The sequence below is a fragment of the Bidens hawaiensis genome, unplaced genomic scaffold (genome assembly GCF_021521415.1).
Source record: "Bidens hawaiensis isolate Kalapana, Puna unplaced genomic scaffold, B.hawaiensis_p1.1 tig00012940_1, whole genome shotgun sequence".
NCBI lineage: Eukaryota > Viridiplantae > Streptophyta > Magnoliopsida > Asterales > Asteraceae > Bidens > Bidens hawaiensis.
Genome location: NW_027492078.1, coordinates 243162 through 256907, shown reverse-complemented (window position 1 = coordinate 256907; position 13746 = coordinate 243162). Strand labels below are relative to the sequence as shown.

General features: G+C 35.0%; 2 protein-coding genes across 2 annotated transcripts; both read right to left on the bottom strand.

Moving 5' to 3' along the window:
* Positions 1-3079: 3079 nt before the first annotated feature.
* Positions 3080-3788, bottom strand: LOC143542591 (light-harvesting complex-like protein OHP1, chloroplastic). Its single transcript, XM_077035146.1, has 3 exons — positions 3606-3788; positions 3324-3446; positions 3080-3249 (listed from the first exon to the last, which is right to left on the bottom strand). Exons 1-3 carry the CDS (start codon positions 3732-3734, stop codon positions 3181-3183), a joined length of 321 nt encoding a protein of 106 aa, XP_076891261.1. The 5' UTR covers positions 3735-3788; the 3' UTR covers positions 3080-3180.
* A 6947-nt stretch (positions 3789-10735) lies between these two features.
* Positions 10736-12158, bottom strand: LOC143542590 (transcription factor HY5-like). Its single transcript, XM_077035145.1, has 4 exons — positions 12033-12158; positions 11758-11917; positions 10956-11112; positions 10736-10879 (listed from the first exon to the last, which is right to left on the bottom strand). The coding sequence occupies exons 1-4, from the start codon at positions 12127-12129 to the stop codon at positions 10838-10840; spliced, it is 456 nt and encodes a 151-aa protein (XP_076891260.1). The 5' UTR covers positions 12130-12158; the 3' UTR covers positions 10736-10837.
* Positions 12159-13746: the final 1588 nt, after the last annotated feature.

The following is a 13746-nucleotide window of genomic DNA, read 5'->3' as shown; positions in this document are numbered from 1 at the left end:
TTCTCTTTCATATTACTTTCATTTATCTTCACTTTCAAGTTATTATTATTATTATTATTATTATTCCACTATGCACTTTTAACCCACTCAACTTTATAATAATTAATTAATTCTTTCCTTAATGGATTTCAGATACAAAATGAAAACAAATTTAGATAATCAGTCTCCCCATTCGTACTATTTTATCTCATTGGACCTTGCTAATTAAAAAACTTAACTTCATTTAGGAGGTGTTTGGCCTGGCTTTTATTTTTTGACTTATGCTTTTATTTTGAAAGAGCTTATAGTTTATTTTTTATTGTTTGATAAGCTCTTTTTAAGTGTTTAGATTAGCTTATATTCTACAAGTTGATAATAAGCTTTTAATCCACTATTTTTTAATTTGTTAGTAATAAGTTGCTTCAATATTTATAAATCCATCATCATTTGAGGGCAAATGAATAACTTACACCCTTATACAAATAAGCTTCTTAAAATAAGCTAAAAAACCATCTTCAAATAAGCTTCTTCAAATTAGCTTATATAAGCTTATAAGCATAAGCTTAAAAAGCTAAACCAAACACTAAACTAAGCTTATTTTGTAAAAAAAAAGCTATAAGCGTAGTTAAATAAGCTAGGCCAAACACCCCCTTAGGTTTATTTGATTTTCAAACTGATATTTAAGGGCTTGTAATCGGAAAGAGGGTATGTACAAATATTCAGATTAAACTTAACGGAGTTAAGGATCTTTTAACGGCGGCTCAATAAGAAAAAATAGTGTAAAGGTGGGACTGACAGTAAAAATATTTTCAAGTAGGATTATTAGCATGCAACTGCTATATAATTATTAAAATTTAATTTTTTATTTATAAATAAGACTCAGTTACACATATGGTATATGTGGCTAGAGATGAAAAAAAACCCGAATCCGGAACCGGTTTTCTTAAACCCGGGTTTTTAATATCCGAACCCGACCCTACCCGTAGGGTACGGATAGGATATGACTTTCAATGCTGAAACGTGAACCCAAACCGGCACCCGATCTAAACCCGATAATACTCGAAACCTGGTTCTAGTTATACCCGAAACCCGGTTCCAGTTATATCCGAAAACTGGGTTTTTTTGCATACCCGGGTATTAGTGTTTGTGCACATGTGTCTGTGTGGTACTTGGCGTTGGCAGTGGTTGTGTGGCTGCCCACAGATCTATAGCCGTTCTTCAACTGATCTTTTTTGGAGCACATATTTGATATAAATAATTGTTAGAGTAGCACGTTTTGATACCGAACAACAATTGAAAACACATAAAATATATGTTTTTTATATCATTATTTGGTTGTTTATATATTTTTGAACGAACTTTTAAGTTTGTATGCAAAAAAATGGAGTTAGGATAAAAAAAACAAAGCAGACCCGTTAATACAAAAACGCTGCAAAAAAAAAGGTTTTTTTTTAATACCGGAGATAGGGTATTCAAATATCCGAAAAGCAGGTTTTTTCAATACCCGGAAATAGGGTATTGAAATACCCGGTTATTGAAGACCCGGTTCAATACCCGACCTGAACGCTATACATAGGGTATGGTTTTTCAAACCATTAGGGCTTGATTTTGGAACGCCTATTGTTCGTTGTATATTTAACGTATGAGCAACATCGGGATTTTGAAGCTTGGTGCTTGGTGTGAAGAAAAAGGGTTCCTTCCGTTTCAGAATTATTATTATTATTATATAAGCACAAAAGTCCTTATGTAAAAAAGTTGAAGGATGTAGGTTGATATGATTGCACGGTGGAGAGAATAAAAGGGATAGTTATTATACAATGAATCAAAGTAAAGAATGTCACTTCGGGCATCCCATTATGTTACTTTATATATAAATCAATAACTATTTTTAGGCGAGATTTTCATATGATGTTAATCGAACTCAACATTAAGGGGGTGTTTGGTACAGAGAAAAAGAATGGGAAGAAATGGAAATAGAAATGGGAGAGAAATGGAATTGGAGAGAAATAGAAATGGGTTGAGAATTGACAATCATTTCCTTTGTTTGGTACAATAGAGAAATGGGTGGAGAAACGGGAGCAGAGACGTGATTAGGGTTCCGCCTCGGCATCATCATGGTGGAGAAATGGTGGCTCAGAGACGCGTCGCAACACCGCGAACGGAGTAGAGGGTCATCATCATCGCCGCGCAACATCAACACTGCGATTTAGGGTTCCGCCTCGCAACACCGCCTCGCGATTTAGGGTTTCGTTTTGGCTCAAAGACGCGAACGGACGTGGCTGCGGCGTCGGCCGCCGTGCCGGACGTCGGCATCATCATCACCATCGCCGGTCGGAGCATCATCATCATCATACGCGAACGGAGTAGAGCAGAGACGCGATTTAGAAGCAGAGAGAATTCCATTTCTCTTCCAAATGGAGAGAATTGGATTTCTCTACTTTTTGCCTACACCCAATTCTCAGAGAAAACCAATTCTCCGCCCAATTCTCCGCCTAATTCTCCCAAACAAGAGAAACCTAATTCTCCACCCTCAAAACTCTCTACCAAACACCCCCTAATAGTTTAACATGGATCATGACCACCGAGTTAAAGAGAGAAATGCCCCGAACAGATAAATCACACTGCACTAGACCGTTTGTTTGCATTGATCAGAATGCTTTTTACCGCACTGAAAATGTTCCCCTTTAACTATAGTTATAATTAATAATAAACAGATAAAGATTATGTCTTAATCTGAGTAACTTAAATACAAGAAAAAAACAAAAACATCACATAAACCTAAATCAGAATTCTAACCATAGTCTACAACGTTGCTCTTGGCTAGAAAATGAATTGACTAATATATTAGTGTTAGTCTTTTGAGTTCCTTAAATAAAGAAAGTAGGGATACCTGCTGGCCACTACCTAGTCTTTTGAGTTCTTTACTAGTGGAAGTAATTAAATAGAAATACTTTTTTTTATTTAGTTATTATTAAATTAAATTTTATCCAGTTAAGTATGGAAAGAAACAAACTTCTCAAAAGCTACACATTTCGGTAAATACTTTCCTTAACCACATCACTTTAAGAGAGAAAAAAAAAAACTCCTATTATTATTAGACCTGTAATTAATATATTTAAAACCCATTTAATATTGAATCCGATGAAAGATTGCACCTTACAACATCAAAAAGAAAAAAATAAAAAGATTAAATTTATCTTCTCAAAGTGGAATATCAAGCCCTTTCCCAATTTCCACTCCAATGATCTCAAGTATGCCTTTGTTCAAGATCTGATCAAATTAAATCAAACAGTTAACAACACATGTACATATCAACCGCTAATGTCATGGATTACTTAACATACCAGTTCAACAATGAAAGTACCAATGAGACCAATCATACAAGCTCTAGAGTTCCAAACCTCAGCAGTTTTGGTGAATCCAAGAAACGGCGCTTGAAACTTAGGCTGTGATTTTGGCAATTCCACCTGAATATATATTTTGTTTTTTAGTAAAATATATATTACAGTAAAGTGGTGGCAGTTAAACGAGCAATAAGCTGCGCGGCAACCTTATAACTAGTTAAAGAAGTTAGAAGTTTAATTTCATTAAAGTAATAATGATGATCACTAAAGATTAATACGTACCCCAGCAGGAAGTTTGGCAGCTTGAATCTTGAAGGAGATGGATTTTTTTGTGGGAATTTGGTGGGGTTTAAATAAGTTGGGAGATTGTAGATTTGGTGTCTGTAGGAAAGATGATGAGATGGTAGCCATTGTTGAATGATTTAGGATTGGTTTGGTTACTTCTGTTTTTGCAGAAGTTTGTGTTGGGATAATGTGTTTGTGATTTTTTTATCTGGTTTTGGAGCTTTTGGTTGGGGAAGCATTAACCACCACTCATTTACAATTGGTGGGAAGGATGGGGATGTGGAAAAGAAAATCTAGGAAAAAGATTATTAGAAAATAATATATGTAAATAAGTAGAAATCAGGGCCGGCCCTTGGGGTGGCAGGGTTGTCGACAGCCACAAGCCTGACACCCTGTTACGTCCGAAATTTTTTTTTAAAAGTTATATGTATTTTTATTAAAAACAATATGTGTATTTAATGTTTAAACTTAATTACATAACCACTAGCTTGGTCTAGTGGGTTCTACCCTCACTTGATACATCTTTAATTCTTTTTTTATACAAAAGGTTTTTACACAATCCAAATTCTAATCAACTAAACTCATATAAAAATTAAACTGTTTAAACCTAACAAAATACTCCTTTTACTTAAGGCCCAAAAAAATTTTCGCCTTCGACCCAAAAGTTATTTTGCTTTCTCGAAGCCGGTCCTGGTTGAAATATGGTCTCGGTATCAGAAAATTTGGAAGGCGTTAAAAGAATTCACGTTAGTTTCGTATAAGGAAATGTTAAAATACAAAGAGAGACAAAAATGAGAACCGTGAGAAGGATTTGTGATCACATAAAAATTCCAAAAAATTGATAAAAAATCATAAATCAAAATATAAATAAAAAACAAAAATGTTTCCCTCGTCATTCTCGTCAAAAAAAAATGCGCCGAAAAGACACAATACAAAGACAAAAGACATAATGACGAAAATGAACAAAATACACAATAAATCGTAAAATATAACACAATGCCGAACAAAATATAGTACAATATCAAGAAAAAAAGACACAATGTCAAGGAAAAAAGACATAATAAATGACGAAAATAAACACAAAACATAATGATAAACAAAAGACACAGTGATCATTTTCACTTAACATTGTTTTTTTTTCTTTTAGAACGAGAAAGACGGTGGAAACATTTTTGCGTTTTTACTTTTTTTTATTAATTTTTGAGTTATGATTTTTTATTTACTTTTTTTAAAAAATTTTTGAAGGGTTTTTTTTTGCATGGCTATAAATCTTTCTCACTATTCTCATTTTTGTCTCCATTTATATAAAATAACTTGACTCTAGTTTCTCTATCTTTGTCTATATATTTTGATTATATATTACATTTTTCATATTTATATATATAAATTTTATTTAGCCTACCAAGTCAGGTTATTATCTCTATTTTTTTATTCCACTCATAATCAATTATTTTATTATTTTATTCTTTTTCTTATATACTCACAAATAATTTTAGAGGTGATGAATAGTAAAACTCTGTCTTTGCTATATTATTATTCATTTAACTCCAAATTATAAATATTGAGATAGAGATAGAGAGCCTTATATAGATTCAAAATATAGAAAATTTTGATATTTTAGAGATAGAGATGGGTATAAAGAAGCTGATGTAAATGCTCTAAAGCCTAGGAGCTAGTGCTATACAAGTCATTTTAGACTTAGTAAGTCTTAAGAAAAAAGAAGGGTCGAGCGGGTTCGAGTGGCATGTCATAATAGGTCGTTTTAGAATGGGTTCTAAGCAAAATAATACTTGCTAGAATGAGTTGTTTTAAAAAGTTATCAACTTGATTCTGGTCAAAAAAAGGTTTTAGCCAAAATAAGTCGGGTTGAAATTTATCTTTTATAAGGTGTTAAGAACCCATTTGAATTATTTTTAAATTAACAAGTTTTATAATAATTAATGGTGTAACGTGTTGACTAGTTTATGTGGAGTTAAAACACCGTTTACTACACTGAGATTACTTATTTATTTTTGTCAAACCAACACATCATTTGAAAAGTAAGTTATAATTGCCGACTATAATTTTAAACACTAGAGTTGGGTTAACCAAATTATATCATGGGAGATTAAGGAAAAGTACAAGATAACAAATTATGTTTGTGATATAATTATATACTTGTAAACTAGACTTATGAAATTACGCAAGTACTTGATCACATGTATAAGTAATATGTTCATCACCTTTCTCCTTTTCGTAAGAAAACTACTTATCTTCTCTCAAACCAATTGTTTCTTTCTCTCGCCTATAATATAACACTTCTATATATCTGTCAAAAAAAAATTTATATTTTCCTCTTTGCTACCTTCTTGTTATATTTGGCCATGTGTGCCATGCGTTATATATGTAGTACTTCTTTTATATATATATATATATATATATATATATATATATATATATATATATATATATATATTATACAGGGGATGGATCATGCGAGAGGTGATATTATAGCGAGAAGTGCGAGAAATGAATCTAGACCATTCATTGTGTTTAATCAATGATCAACAACATAAATGACATTATCGTAAATAAAGACACATATTTATGACATATTTTTAATTAAAAATGGCATACATGTCTTTTATGGTGTTGGCCTAATTAAACCAGGCATTAATGAATTCGTCGGTTATTTTTTCTAGCATAATTAATGCTCATAAGATGATTAATACTAGTTTAATATATATACATGATACATAAAAACATACTCCAACTTGTCTCAAGTGACTACACGACATTAGTTTTACCTACATTACATTAGATATTTCTACACGAAATTAGTTATGACAACGCAGCATTTGAAAGTGTACTTACACTAAATTAAATATGTCCAAAATACATTAGTTATGACTACATAACATTTGAAAGTCTGCCTACACTACACTACATTAGTTTTGCCTACACAACACTATATATATCTACACTACATTAGTTATGACTATACGACACTTGAAAGTGTGCCTACACTACATTTGAAAGTGAGCCTACGCTACATCAGTTTTGCCTACACTACATATGATATTTCTATACCACATTAGTTATGACTATATAATACTTGAAAGTGTGCCTACCCTATATTAATTTTGCTTACACTACATTTGATATATCTACACAACATTAGAAAGTAAACCTACATTACATTAGTTTTTCCAAGACTATATATGATATGTCTACACTACATTAGTTATGATATTACAAAATTTGAAAAGTGTGAATACACTAGATTATGTAACTTTATCTACATTACATAAGATAAGCCTACACTACATTAGTTGATTAAAATCAAACCAAAAAAAATAACACTTCACGTTAGATATCAAATAAAAAAAATTAATTAGCCATTTGTTAGAATAAAATGATTTTAGATCAAATGGATTTTAATTGTTCAAATTTTAGATGAAATAAATAATAATAATAATAACTTATCATTTGCTAGTAACTTAACATTAATTAAACCATTAATGAGTATGAGTTACAAAAAAACATTTTATATTTTACTAACATACCGTTTTATTTAAATAATAATAAATTAAAAAAAGAAATTATGTGATTGGTTATAATCCCTTCTCGCCCTTCTCGCTCTAAGAAACACTTCTGAAAGAGAAAATTACCGTTTGAGTCCCTGTGGTCTTTAAGCGGAGTCACGTTGAGTCCCTGTAAAGAAAAATGACATGTTTGAATCCCCGACATTCAAAACCTGAACTGTTTGAGTCCCTCCGTTAGAATGGCGTTAGTTTTTCCATCCAAAAATGTTTTAAATTACTACTATACCTCTGCCTTAATATAGGTTCTGAATAAATAAACATATGAACCCTAATTCATCTTTCTATCCTTCGTTGTTTCTTCTTCTTCATCGCTGCTTCAATTGGAACCCTAAGTGGCTTCAATTGTAGCCCTAAGTACTAGTTTCTTTTTCTTCTTCTTCAATTCGATAGGTTTTCAAAGTAGTTAACGTCTTCGATTGGAGTCAAAATGTCGCAGTTCACATCCTCATCCTCTTCATCGGCGAATCAAGGTCACATGCTACTGGTTCATCAGATTTGTTTTGCTCTTGTGGTGCAAATACATGCTATCGTATATCCCAGACGGATGCTAACCCCGGTCGTCGATTCCTTTGCTGTGTAAGTATTTTTAATGCTCCAATCTTTGAAATTAGTTGTTTTAGCTTGATTGAATGAAATTAGTTGTTATATCAGTTTGTATAGAGGTTAATTTTGAATGAAATGAGTTTGTTAGCGTTAGAATTAGGGGTGTCCAAAAAGCCGAACCCGATTAAGCTAATTAGGGCCGGGCTAAATAGGGTCAAAAATTATTACTCGGGTTAACCCGATTAATCAGCTACTTTAACTTTTAATGTTATATAACTAGCCATTTAATAATATACATAAACAAATGGTTTGATTGAATTGGCAGTTTCAGCCCCGTTTGTTCGTTTAACTATAATCAAACAAACAACTGAACACAAACAGAAGCAAATTCATTTAAAAGTTGATTTTCCTCATACAAACCAATGTCAATAGTAATTCAGATGAATAAACAAAAAGTTAAAATTTATCTCATTCTAGATTTACAATCAAAATTGAGAGTGTTTGGGTAACAATATAATAATAATAAGATAATAAACTCCTGACCTTTTTAACCAAAGTTGGAAAATCCTCTTCTTTTTTACTTCAATCTACTTAACATGAAGCTTTTAAGGTGTCACAAAAAATTGTATTATTATTTTCTTCTCTTCTTCTACTTGCCAAAAAATTGTGTTAACATTCATTAATAATATGCATAAACAAACTTTTGGTGATATGATATCGAACAAGTGATTGGAGGGTAGGGTGGAGTGGTGTAGGGGTGTTAAACGGGTTGTGTTTGTGGATTGTCGGTCTAAGACACGTAACCGAACACGACCCACATACTTGTCCCTTACTGTGTGTTTGTGATTATTTCATGGTTTTGCTAGACGTAGATAGGAACATTGATTGGTGATTGGTTAGAACTTCATATTCTACCTATCTAGATAGCTGACAGGTGATAGATAGTCGGGTTGTCATTGGGATTAGATGTTTAGGCTAGAACGCTCTGACAGTAGGTTTCCCTAGATTTCCCTAGTTTCATTGTAATTCCGTATCCTATTGATTGTTTTTAGGTTACCCCTTGCACTTTAGTGTGTATTGAGATAGTGAGACCAACGGGTGATCTTTCTTCTAGGGTACTTTAGTATTGTTGGATAGATTGACAGGTAATCCGACCAACCGGTAAGTTTACACGCCTCTTAAGATTTCCTTTTAGGTCACATCCGGAGAATGATCAGGGATCCATAGATTATCTAAGGGTTTAGTATTTTAAGATCCCGATTCCATCATGGTTTCCATATCCAGAAGAGATTCAAGATTCACAAGTAGGATTCTAAACCTAGGTAGTGTTTCTCCTATCTTTGAGTTCGTCTAGGTCATAGTGTTGAAGTTTGTTAGTGTCAGTGTCAGTTTTAGTTAATTAGTCACTTGTTTAATCAGTAAAATTATTAAGTTCTTAGTCAGAGTCTAGTTTAGGTGTCGCTAGTGTCCTTTGGGTTCGATATTCTAGACTTCATTAGGTTTACTACAGTTGATAGGTACACTTACCTGTCTAGTGGTCTAGTATTAGAAGAGTCTAGTTTTATAAATTTAAAACTAGAGTGTCTAGGTTAGGTTAAGTTTTTATAGACCGCTTTCAGCACATCATCTTCTAACTTGATGATTTGCGCATACAACATTTTTTAATAGTATAACATAATACGTTACTAGTAATTATGCTCGAATAGAATACCCTTATAACAATTTTCATTTTGGGGGGCCGGGGGGGGGAGGGGGTGTTGGGGGTTGTTTTGCCACGAATACCATAGTCCATTGCGAGATGAGTGTTATTGTGTTAAGCCTTTAGGTGCTATACGATGGATTGGGCTATTAGTGTACAAGCCCAAAGTTGCTGTAATCCAAAATTGGAAGCCCATTCTTTATTACATGATAATACGAATATACGATCCTATTCAAGCACGAGTACAATATATAAATATAATGTGGGCCGGTAGTTGGTAGGTACTAAACCGTCACTTATGTCGCTCAATCAAACTCGAGATTTCGTAAAATTCCTTTTTGCACTTTGTCCTCTTCACATAATTCCAATAAAATACTGTAGGATTCTAAATAATGTCTAGTTGATTTTGGACACGTATCTTTAAATATTATATTTTTGTTTACTGTTGGCATTAAATATATGGTACAATATACATAGCTAAATCACTTGTGTGACTTCATACTAAAACCCTAAATACTACATGCCTAAATAGAAATAGATCAACACATTTTCAAGTTATAACTTGTATTTGTTTGTTCTTGGTTACAAAAGAGGTCTCTAAAGTTTGCGACTTTAAACATATTATATTCGTACTCGACGCCTATTTCCAGAAGTTTGACTTCTATTATTTAGTCAACACTATAAACTAGTGATGAGCTCGGTAACATACCGGTACCGAAAATCCCGATCCCGAAAATCGCTAATTTTTGGTACTGGTACCGGTATTTAAGGTAAGATTTGGGAAATACCGGTACCGTACCGTACCGAAAACTCAAAACCTTGGTACTGATTCGGTACCAACGGTACCAAATCGATACCGATTACAGTACCGATACCGATTTTGCTCGTCCCTACTATAAACATAAGTAATTAAGTCGACCCACTTCATATAATTGAGTAAATTACACACTTTCTTTCAAGTAACCAAATAATTATTATCCTTACCATTCCGTACACCCCAATTTGGCCCAAACTTTGTTAACTCATTAAGAGCACATGCAACGCTCATAATTGGGTTTCCAATGTTCCATAAAATAATAAAAGGGCCTGGCTTTCAAATTATACGACATTAATATATTCTATTAATTCAAGTATAAAACATTAAAACTTATTAAACAGATAATTTATTAGCTCGAGAAAACAAATACTTGTAGCATAATTAGAAGAATGCATTGCTATGTTTAACGTTGTAATAAGGATCACCCCTATGTTTAAAAGTGCTTAAAAGCCATAATCATCATTTCATTTCATTTGATTTCATCTTCATAGTTCATGTTTCTTAACAAACAAGAAACAACAAAGGATAATCACTCAGTTTTCCTAGCTACATTCATTCATCAGTATGTGCTAGCCTAAATCTACCTCTACTTCCTTTCTTGCATACCCGCCGTTGTGTTCTTCAGTATCTGCATAACAACAAAACTCGGATCTTCACAAGGTTGCAGCAAACACAAAACACATTGACTAGAAAACAATACATACATGTCTAAGCATCTGGTTCTCGTTTTGCAAAGTCGACAAACGCTCCTCAACCTCCGCATTCTTCTTCTCCAACTCTTTCACTCGCACCTCCAACTCACCCAAGTACGCCTTCTTTCTCTCCCGAGCTTGTTGTGCTGAGACCCGATTCCTCAATAACCTGTCAAGCGACCAACTCTTAGCTAAAAGATCAGCTTTTGGATTGGCATATCTAACCCGTTTGAAAACAAGCATGTCTCGGCCTCTCAACCAACTGGTTTAATTAAAAACGTAGCGTCCATTTGACCGGTTTAATAAATCGGGTTGTGTTTTTGTTGCCATGTTTAATTAAACCATTTGTTTTCTGTTTCTGTAATTAAATGGGTCGGGTTCGGGTTGACCAGTGTACCTAAACGGGCCATGTTCGGGCCAACCTGTTCAACTAAACAGGCCGTGTTCGGGTTGACCAGTGTACCTAAACGGGCCGTGTTCGGGCCAACCAATCTACCTAAAAAGGGCCTTGTTCGGGCCAACCTGTTAAACGGGCCGTGTTCGGGTTGACCCGTTTAACTAAAAGGGCCGTGTTCGGGTTGACCAATCTACCTAAAAAGGGCCGTGTTCGGGCCAACCTGTTAAACGGGCCGTGTTCGGGTTGACCAGTGTACCTAAACGGGCCCTGTTCGGGCCAACCTGTTTAACTAAACGGGCCGTCTTCGGGTCGACATGTTTAACTAAACCGTCCATGTTCGGGTTGACCAATTTAACCCGTTAAGTTAAACGGGTCGACCCACCAACCCGTTTACTTAAACGGATCAACCCATCATACCTCTTCAAGCGCTTGTTCTCTTTGTCAGCCGGGTTTTTCCCTTTCCTCCTGGAACCTTCAGCGGAGCCTTGAACCGGTTGTGCAACCGATCCGGTTTCCCGACCCGAAACAGAAGTCCCAATTTCCGGCACTCTTCTAATCTCCTCATCACTCTCCATTCCTATCAAATCAACTCAAAAATATCAATTTTACTCTCATTTTATATACCAATCAAAACCCAGTTCAAATCGATCCCATGAGATCACAAAACAATGAAATTAAATTTAAAAATTGACCTTCTTTGACGTTGGCTTGAAGTGCTGAGCTGGACGATCTCTCACTACTCGACGGTAGACTCGCTGCGACGGAGCTGGTGGCAGCTTGATCCTGCATTATTCTAGACAGAGAAACTATATAGGTTTCTAGAGAGAGAGTGTGTGAGACGTCATAAGGCGGGAGGAGGATACTGGTAATGGTAATAGAGAGAGAAAGAAGATATTATTGGCCGTTTGATGGTGAGTGATCGGACGGTGGGAAAATGGAGAACGTGGACGCGTGATGAGCCACAATGTGTATGTGTTAATCCAAAGGCAGGTGGGTGAGATACGTGGATGGAGTTGGGGCAGTCAGATGGTGGATGATCGGACGGGTGTGAGTTGTTGGAGTGGTGGTGATTTGAATGTTGTATGGGAGTGGGGGCCCACATGGTAGTTTGGCACATCCTGTGTGTCTGTCTGTACGAAACTCGGGATGTCGTCATAATTCTTCAATAAAATTTAAATTTTATTTTTATCAATTTACTTTTTATTTAACATGTTATGTCTTATCATTTGTATTATTGAAGTTTTGGGTTTACGTTTTTACATTTAATCGTATTAAGCTTTTAATATAACCCGTTTCGTTAGCATGTACGTGCAAGTATTTAAAAGAGGGAAAATTTTTAAAATAAGTCAATTAAGAATTGAGATTTTTAATTTAGGTCAAAAATTTTAAACAAATTCCATAATACTTCGTTAACCCTTGAGATTTCAAACTAAATCTGTCTGACTCGTGATATTTGGGTTTGTGCCAAATCCGTGAGATTTCAAGCCAAATCCATCTTATCCACGAGATTTTCAAGCAAAATCTGTCTAACCCCTGAGATTTCAAGCCAAATCCGTCTGGCCCGTAAGTTTTGATACAAAAGCTGTTTCCTTGAAAACCATTTTCTCCGTGAGATTTGGAAAAAGTTTGAATTTATCTCTATCCACCATTAATTCACCACCACCACCACCACCACCACCTCACTTCTTTGAAATAATTCCGATTAATTTTCGTCACCAACTCCGTCCTTCAACATCCAATATCACCATCTCCGCCCACGTCGGCTACACTATCTCTAACCACCGTTGCATTCACCATCTTCGCCCACCGTCATATTCACCATCCAAGATAACCATATCCGGCCACCGTCGCCTTCACCATCCAACATCAACATATCTGCATCACGTCGTTTTCTCCGGTTTCTAGCAAGTTACAGTGGTGGTCGTGGTGGTGAATTAATGGTTCCGCTGTTTTCTCCTATTTCCGGCAAGTGGTGGTGGGGGTGGTGGTGATGAATCAATGGTTCCATCATTTTCCGGCAAGTGGCGGGCGGCGGCGGCGGTGGTGGTGAATCAATGGTAGAATGAGGTGGATTTATTTTTTTTCAAAAACTCACGGATGAGACTGCTTTGGCTTGAAATCTCACAGGTCGGAAAGATTTTTCTTTGAAATCTCATGGGTCAGATGGATTTTCTTTGAAATCTCATGGGTGGAGGTCAACATCTTTACACGTGCCACTATTTCATTTGGGGACGAAAATCATCGCGCGGGAAACCGAATGTCACGACGGAGATAGATTTCGGTGGATTGGAAGTTTTAAAATTTGTGGTCTATTTTGAGACCCTCTCTCCTCAAATGGCCTATTTTAAGAATTTTCCCTTTAAAAGATAACATATTTTGTTAAACATGTCATGCTTGGTTTAGCAA